Below are 8,703 nucleotides of genomic sequence, written 5' to 3' on the forward strand. Positions count from 1 at the left end.
ATAGTCTAAAACAACATATTACAAAGTACACTATTTTCAAGACTCAAAGTTTATTTGGTTTTTATGTTCATGTATCTCAAAACCGAGATGATCAGATTTGAGGATTTTTTTAGCATCCAAACAATTTCTTTCACTTAATTTTTTAAGTATGTTTTAATTTGATTGTTTAGGACCGCAATCTCATATACCTTTTAGGAAAGTATAGAATGAGTTCATTTATTTTGATACAAGATAGTCACAATAATCTTGACCATTGAATGTGAAGTTGAGTAGCCCCATTTATTTTCAAAAAAAAATTCGAACTTTGTAAGACATCGAGCAATCAAATTCCACATCAAACGGTTGAAGGAATTGTGAACCCCTTGTTTCAAAGTAAATGGCATCATTTTTAAACATTCCAAACTTTTTGGTAATTTACAGTGAATGGAGACGGCAAAATGGATAAATGAAGTGGCTCCCTAGTTGCTCGGTTTCTCGCTACTCCCAAATCCTAATGGCGGGAGCTGCTCCTTCCCTCTCCTCTCCACTCAGCTTTAGTACTGCCCCAAGACACAACCTCCAATCTCAATTATCTCTCTCGAAAACTTCTTTCTGCAATTTTCTCTATCTCAAACGTGGCCTTTCTCTGTATTCACCATTTCTTACTCGTCACCCAAAGACTGGCTTCTTCTACCGTCGAAAAGGGACCAAACCCAACTCCATTCTCTCTCCAAATTCTCTAAAAACTGCAGAATATGAGGTATGTTATCAAATGAATTCCTTTAGGTTTGCTACTTTTATTTGTTCAACTATCATTCCCCTTTTTTCTTCCTATAGTTCTGATGGGTATGTATCATTTTTTTATTATGCCTCTATAATTATTATATTGATTGGATCCTGTACATTTTTTACAGTAATTATTTTACTTTTTCTATTTCTTCTTAATGTGTATCTCTTTTTTTCTTTTTTTCTTTTTTTATTTATTGAAAAGTATATCTGCACAATTCAACTGAACTACTTTTTTTTGGGTATGAAGTTATTCTTTTTCATATTGAACTTCATGTGCCAGTAAGGCTTGGATTTCTCTAGGTGTTTTTTTTTTCATGTTGGGTATTTGGTTTTACCTCAATTAATTTGATTAAAGACATGAACTGATCAGGTGAAGAGCTGAAAAATTGGAAATGTGGTTATTGAGCGAAGTCAATTGGTGAAAACTTTAGGTCCTGAAATGTGGACAATGTGTAAGTTTTGGAATTAGCTTATAATATTTAAGGTATTTTAGAATTTCTTGAACAAGAAGCACACCTATAAGTTGTTATGCCCATATGCTTTTTGTGTAGGGGTTTAGGGAGACACTGAAGAGAAAATCTGAATAAGAGAAGTTTCTTTCTCCATAAATGGGATCAGATCGTCCTCTGGGATGTGTACTTGGGAGATTTGTGCAACTGAATAGCTTTTTCTTGTACCTTCATTCAATACCCTTGAACAATTCTATAGAAGATTTTGGTGGGAAATTGAGCAAAATTACTCCCGCACCATTTAACTTCTGTAAAATAATCACTTGCAATGTGTACAATTGAGAATCCTGCTATATGGATGAAGCCAGTTGATCTACATATGAAAAGATGCCCTCAACCATTGACTACTCTACAATCTAGGAAACTTATGGTTTGCACCGTAACCAAACGAGTGCTCAAAAACTTGAACTTGGTGGCTGACTTGGTCACTAGCCAAAACAGAGTCAACTAACCCGAATTAAAAATTTTATAAAAATAAAAAAGTGTTCGTAATGGAATACCAACCCAACTTGTGACCTAGTGAAACCACATTCCTACCACATCGAAAAATGTCACTCGTGTCCAAACAACACAAAAAGATTGTACATAATCAAAAACCTCTGTTCTGAGTTTTTCAGTTAAAATAAAACTAAGCAATTGGGAGAGTCGAGTTGATGAGTTTTCCCTAGTTGTAAATGAGTTTTAATCACTGCCCCAGATTATATGATTTGTCCTATATTTCCTATTGGCTTTAACTGTTATTGGCCAAATATTTTTGTTGGAAGTGGGGAAGTATCCTCTTGGCAATAATTCCTCCCTGTAGAATGTATATGTTGGTTGTGAGTTCACAATAGTAAAGCCCCACCTAACTGCATACTTGTCTCACCTAAAGAAGAAGAGAGCAAATAAGAAAAAAGAGAACGTTGACTTCCTTAAGCATTTGCAATGTAACGGAGAAACGGGAAAGGGAGATGAAGTTTCAAAAGAAGATAGTATCTAGGAATCTTATTAGTGCAAAGAACATGCGTAAAAGGCTGACATTATTGTAGAAACATGGTTTGCAGCATCATTATGTGAAACAGACTTTTAGTTTCTCTGGTTTAGAGAGGTGCTCAGCTCATGGGAATAGAAGTTCACATAAGGGTGGCAACTCTAACATTCGAGGTTTGCTTCCTAACTTATCCAGCAAAAACGAAAAAAGGAAAGGTTGATCAGTTGTTTCTTTGGCTTGGAGAGACTAGTGGATTGGCATATTATGTTTCTCTCAGCAGCTCATATACATTAAGTAGATGAAACATATTAATAGATAACTTTATGGGAAAATGAGAAGTATGGCACGTTTGATAAATGAAATCATGAATGGCATGGTACATTACAGGTGGATATATTATGAATGAGACATAACATGTGGGATAGGCTGCTGGTATAGATGAACATTAATTTCTTCGAAAAGTCAAAAAATGGTGGCTTTTCTGTGGCTTCATTGATGATAGAAGGGAAATATTTTAAAAGCATAACTTACAGAACTGGCTCGAACACAATATTTTGATGAAGTTCTATAACCTATTATAGAAATCAGTGTATTGCATATCTTCTATGTGCGTAAAAAAGCTGGTTCTTTGAGAATTCTTGAGGCATTATGAGCTCAGCTTTTTTTTTTTTATGGTTAACATTTTTGTGATTGGTATCTGCTGCAATTGGTATACACTTAATGAGGCCTTTTATTATTAACCACTTCCATTGCTTCATTTAATTATTCCTTAGGGAAAACACCTAATGGAAAGCAAGAAACAATATGAATTATTGAATCGGTCGTATTTAGCTGTATGTGCGAAGTGAGATAATAATCATAATATTCAGGACTCTATTTCCAAAAGTGACCAGAACCAATCTAAGCCAGCACACCCACAAAAGGAACAAAAAAGTATCAATGGTGATGTTCTATAGCCTATTGTGGAAATCAGTGTAGTGTAAATTTTACATGTGCAAATTTGAAAGCTGGCTTTTTTAGAGTTTTTGAGCCATTGTGAGCTCAGCATTATTTTCTTTGTTTTTTTATGATTACAATTTATAGTTTTGTGATTGGTATCTGCTACCTTTAGTATGCTATTAATTAGGCCTCTTATTAGTAGCCACTTCCATCACTTCATTTAATTATTGCTTCGAGAAAACACCAAAAGCAAAGCAAGAAACAATATGAATTATCGTATTATTCATATTTAGCTTTATGTGCGAAGTGAAATAATATTCAGAACTATATTCCAAAAGTGACCAAAACTGGTCTCAGCCGTCTCACCAACTAAAGGAAGAAAAATGTATTAAATGGTGAACTGCCTGTTCTAACAAAAGCATCAATGTGGTTGGTTCGGTGCCTGATCATCCAAATAACAATTGTTATTATCATCAATAATTCTTTTACAAGTGGTTATATCAATAATTGCAAGTCCAGTATTGTGATAGTGGATCTCGCAGATTTTCTTGTATGCTGAAAGATCATGAATTTGAATTGTACTTCCTGTGAATGAATTTGAATTGTACTTCCTGTGAATTCTCTCTTTCATGAAACACCTTATAAAAATCAAATTACTGCCTGCTTCGGGCCTCAAATTTTATAGTGATCAACTTGTTGACACCTTTATCAATTCATTTCATACAACATTGTCATTGTTAGAAAATTTTATGTCTCAAATTTACATTCATTTTATGGGACATTGCATTTTATGACATGAACATATTGTACAGTTCTCCGATGGTGGTGCAGAACTAGAACTGCGTTTGCCATTGAGTGGCCAAACTGTCCATAGTTCCAGAGATCTCTTTGTTGATGTCCATGAAAGCTCCTTAACGATCAGAGTTCAGGCTACTGGATCCTTTACAACTCTGATGGAAATTGCTAATCTATATGGGACAATAAAACCTTCTGAAACTATCTGGTTTGTTGGATGGCTTACATGAACTTATATTTGGAAACGTATACCATGCACAACTTGTGTATGATAATTGTACATTGGCTGTGTATGGTATAGTTTACCTTTAGTTTTTATGCGTTTCACTACCCATAAAGTGTATCATTATTTAATCATTTAATCTATTGTTGTTCTATTTTTACTACAACAGATATTTATTGTTACAGGTATATTGACGAGGACCAACTAGTTGTCAACCTTAAGAAGCATGACAGTGATTTGAAATGGCCAGATATCATGGAGAATTGGGAATCCCTCTCTACTGGAGCCATCACTCTCTTGAAAGGCACATCGGTTTACATTGTTGGGGACTCAACTGATATTAATCATGAAGTTGCTAAAGAGCTTTCAGTTGGTCTTAAGTATAAAGTTCATTTTCCAAAATAAAAGCTTTTTGAGGACATATATGTGGTTAACAAAGTACGCAAATAAAAGGGTTCTCTTGGTTCCTGTAGGTATACTCCTTTGAGCACCAGTGAACTACTGGAAACATATGTGCAGAGAACAATTGATTCATGTGAGTTGAAGCTTGCAAAAAGCTTGTGTCCTATTTCAAACATTATTAGCTAATTAGGATGCCATACGTTTATGTTGCATTGAGGTCAAAGGTCAACTTTTAGGTTCTTGAGGGAAGTCTGGATTTATTCAGTTCACTTTTAGGTTCTCATGGAGACCTTTCATCGCTGTGGTTTTGGTTTACTGTAAAATTCAAAATGCCCAGGAAATAATTCTGTATATAGTATGTCCTATTTTGTTGTAAGTATGGCATTGTTGTCCTGTATTTTATAGATGAATTCTAGAGAAATAATATAAAAGAAAAAAACAAGAAACAAAATATACAATAGGTTACTATTTTGAACTGAAATGATTTGGGTTTATTTGCGATACTACTTTTATTCATTGCTATAAACAGTCATTAACCCAAAATGAAAGAGTGACATTAAGAATTTAGAGCTTTTCTTGACAATCCACCATCTAGATGTGACTAAACAGTTATCGATAACCTTGTACCTCGATCTTGCAGTGCATTAATAAATGTGATCACTTCCAGGGGTGATTAGAGAAGGGCCAGATTCTGTGGCAGAAGCGGAGAGTGCAGTACTCGAAAGTCTCAGTAGGTAAGACTAGATATTTCATTTTCCTTATGTTGATTCGAATTTCGCGTTTATACAGATGTTTCTTACATAAAGTTGTGGTTACTTTGAAGCATAATATTTTAGAGAAAAAATGTAGGAAAATTATCTGAAAGTAAATTTTGAAATCTTGTAATTGCAAGGAACCAATCATTAGAAAAACTGTGATAGTATTCAAGATATTTTCCAAAAAGAAAAAATGGTTGTATGTCGCTATGGTTAGATTGTCAAAGTATTTGTGGAGTCTTTCTACGACCTGGGTAAGTCTTAAGCTATAATTTTAATTTTCTTCCCAAAAACTTTCATGGAAGAAATTCACTAAAACTAGCTAAAGTCAAAAGACTTGCCCTAATGCACCAGACTGCATCAGATCTCTACAGTTGAGCATGCTTGGGCAAGAGTAGCAGGGGAAAGAAACAAAAGAATTGACTGGGTACCTGTCTAACTTAGTGAAAAGAAAAAATTTGACTGGGGACCTAAGTTCCAAGTTGTAAGATTTGGTTTTCTAAGTTGTAAGATTTGGGTTTCTGTTAATTATGTATTTGTTTCTAAACAAGGCTTGATTAGCAAGTGAATAGCCCCTTAAATGCACTTTCTATGATGGTGCAGCCATGTACGTGCTGTTGTTGCAACACTAGGGGGCAAGCAAGGAGCAGCCAGAGGGCATGATAAGTGGAGGCACCTTCATGCTGGATTCACTGTATGGTTATCTCGATCTCAGGCCTTGGGTAAGAAGCAGTTTTCTTTAGCTCATCCCTTGCATCACTTCTTCAAGTAAAACCTATAAGACCTGTGCAGTGCTGCAAGAATGCACTGCAAAGAATATCAATTTTAATAGATGATAGGTATATTTATTAAGACATATGGAATGGCTGAAAAAGAGGATCACAGTTCTGACATCCCCTGCAATCTATTCATTGATCAGTAAGTTATTAGTTTTGTATAGGGCACCATACAGCTAATGGACCGGAATAATGTCATGTAAGTAGCATAAAGAAAGCAATGAGAATCATGCTTTATCAGAAATGTGATCGCTCTTTTTTATGGTCTAAGGCACATTTGATACAGTCTGGTCCTTTTTTATTTTTTTCCCCCTATTAGGAGTTCGATCTCAAACTTCTATAGGGGAAAAGGAGAGTGCTAAATTTTGAAAGTTTGCTCAAGTTCAACTTTATTCAGATTACATTTGGTTTAAATTCATACATCGTCATTTTGTAAGAAAATCATTTTTGCTCTCTTCAGTTAATTTCTAGTGTTGGGTTCATTTACTTTTAACCATAATGCTTTCAGAATTATCAATGGTCAAATCAGTTGACAATCCATTTCTAATATGTAGCTGAATTGGGTCCAAAAGCAAACTGATCATCCTTCAGCCAATTGAACACTTTATCTGCATACCATCCTCACTTGCCCAAACTCTCTTTTCTCTCTCTTTTTCTTCTCTGAGAGAGTGTGTGCATCATATTATCAAGAAAATTTAAAGCATTCATGGATTCAGCTATATCTCGTTACTTTATTCTCTGGATTATCGAGTATTACTTTGTCCATCCCAAGCCAAACTCCCATAGGGTCCTCATGACTCTTATCTTGTCATTTTACTAATTATTGTAAATTGTTTGTAGATGAAGCCTCTGCCAAGGACGAGGCTCTTAGAGAGAAGCAAGAAGGTAGCCAAGCTTACTCAAATGCAGATGTGGTGGTGAAGCTCGGTGGATGGGAACCAGAGCATGCTCGACTGGCTGCTCAAGCTTGTCTAAGTGCACTTAAACAACTTATTCTAACTGATAAGAAGCTTCCAGGTTCCAACATATCATTCTTGATGAATGTTACACTTGTGTGACCAAAATTGCCATAAAAAAATAAAATGAATTAAAATATCGTGCAAAGTATCAGTATATTTCAAGCCAAATAGAAAAGATCTTTTCTGCAAGATCATGAGAATTTGTAATTTAAAGGAAAGGTGCTGAGGGAAGTTTAGATTTATAAAATATGCAAAAGTATTTCTTATTTTTATTTAGAAATTCTTTATTTTATGACTTTTCCCTATTTATGAGAGTTTCCCTGCTTTCTATAACTTAGCATCAGGACCTTTTATAACATCTTAAGAGTTGCATTGCCAAGAAAATCCTTGTTTCAATGAGTTGCCTAATGACTAATGAGTGGCAAATTTCATTATTAATCTACACGTTTTCAAACTTTTCATTCCACCATTTGTTTTAGGCAGGTAGTAATTTCGTTTGAAGCTCAGAAATCTCTGGGTATATATTTTCTTTTCATCCTTTTTTTAATATATCTCATAACTTCAAGCATTTTCATAATTTAAACTACGATCAAATCACCGTTCTTTAGATATCAGAGTTGCTAATGTCAACCCTTGTAGGGAAGAAGAGTCTTTACATCAGATTGGGTTGTCGAGGTGATTGGCCTAATATCAAACCACCCGGCTGGGATCCATCAAGTGGAGAGGATCATCAATCTCTTGCGCAACAAGTAGTATAATGGAACACCTTCAAGAAAACTATCAAAGCAAAATTCCGATAAATGAAGCTTCTGTACTGTGATTCTGCAAATGATATGCCTCTTGTGAAAATAGCAGATGGAATTAATGGAGTGAATTTACTATTGGCTTTGGAAGTAGTGAATGGTGTGCACAGGGTGGTGATGCTACTAATTCTTTATGATAATGAAGATCGTGCTTTTCTTTTCTTCTTTTTTATGTTGTGACCTAAAACCTGAACATAGGATGCTCAATATTATGCCTTTTACGGTCTAACTGCTAAGTCGGCAGAGCTTTTAGATAAGGAAAAACTTTATAGAAGGTTGCAACCTTAAAATGTAGAATTAAAGATGTACCTCAAAAATCCATCGGAAAAAGTTGTTTTAATATTGAAAAACTCTCTAATTGATCATCTCGACGTTGAGATGCATGAATATGAAAAGAAAAAAAGATTTTGAGTCTTAAAAATAGTACATCTTACAATATATTATCTGGACCATCCATTTTCAAGATATTCATATGTTTATAGATCTACTAGATTTTAATAATTTTTGGAGGCTAAAATTTTATAATTAGATATGAAAATAAATTTTCACATAATCCTAAAAAATAATTTACACCAAAATTACATGATCAAATTTGGTATTTGGAGGTGCGCCTTAAATGGATTGTTTAAGGTTGCAAGCTTATAGAAACTACAACGTTTAGAGAATGGGTTTTCTTTTGGTGGTTTGGCATCTGATCTCATTTGTATAAATGCCATTATTTTTCGAGAGCGAATGTTTGATATGAGAACGTCAAAAATGAATAGTCAATGGTTCCTTACACGTGATGTATAAGACTAGATATTC

The 8,703-nt window shown here is 34.5% G+C and overlaps 1 protein-coding gene across 2 annotated transcripts; it reads left to right on the forward strand.

Annotated features, from left to right (window-relative positions):
* The first annotated feature begins 416 nt into the window (after positions 1-416).
* SKL2 (shikimate kinase like 2) lies at positions 417-8,064 on the forward strand. Of its 2 annotated transcripts, none has more exons than XR_016051383.1 (8): positions 417-739; positions 3,999-4,189; positions 4,390-4,584; positions 4,678-4,739; positions 5,247-5,340; positions 5,965-6,083; positions 6,978-7,154; positions 7,736-8,064. XR_016051383.1 is itself a non-coding variant. In XM_011628629.3 (8 exons), exons 1-8 carry the CDS (start codon positions 446-448, stop codon positions 7,852-7,854), a joined length of 1,224 nt encoding a protein of 407 aa, XP_011626931.1. In that variant the 5' UTR covers positions 417-445; the 3' UTR covers positions 7,855-8,064. The 2 variants fall into 2 exon arrangements, 1 of the variants encoding a protein (XP_011626931.1); XM_011628629.3 differs by having other exon boundaries at positions 5,274-5,340.
* Positions 8,065-8,703: the final 639 nt, after the last annotated feature.

The sequence above is a fragment of the Amborella trichopoda genome, chromosome 3 (assembly GCF_054954075.1).
Source record: "Amborella trichopoda isolate Santa Cruz 75 chromosome 3, AtrichopodaSantaCruz75HAP2 v2.0, whole genome shotgun sequence".
NCBI lineage: Eukaryota > Viridiplantae > Streptophyta > Magnoliopsida > Amborellales > Amborellaceae > Amborella > Amborella trichopoda.

Excerpts from the sequence above, each read along its gene's own strand:
- SKL2 (XM_011628629.3), top strand. The coding sequence starts at position 446 with ATGAAGTGGCTCCCTAGTTGCTCGGTTTCTCGCTACTCCCAAATCCTA. Across the intron at positions 4,190-4,389 it reads AAACCTTCTGAAACTATCTG|GTATATTGACGAGGACCAAC; the intron begins GTTTGTTGGATG and ends TTATTGTTACAG. Across the intron at positions 4,585-4,677 it reads GAGCTTTCAGTTGGTCTTAA|GTATACTCCTTTGAGCACCA; the intron begins GTATAAAGTTCA and ends TGGTTCCTGTAG.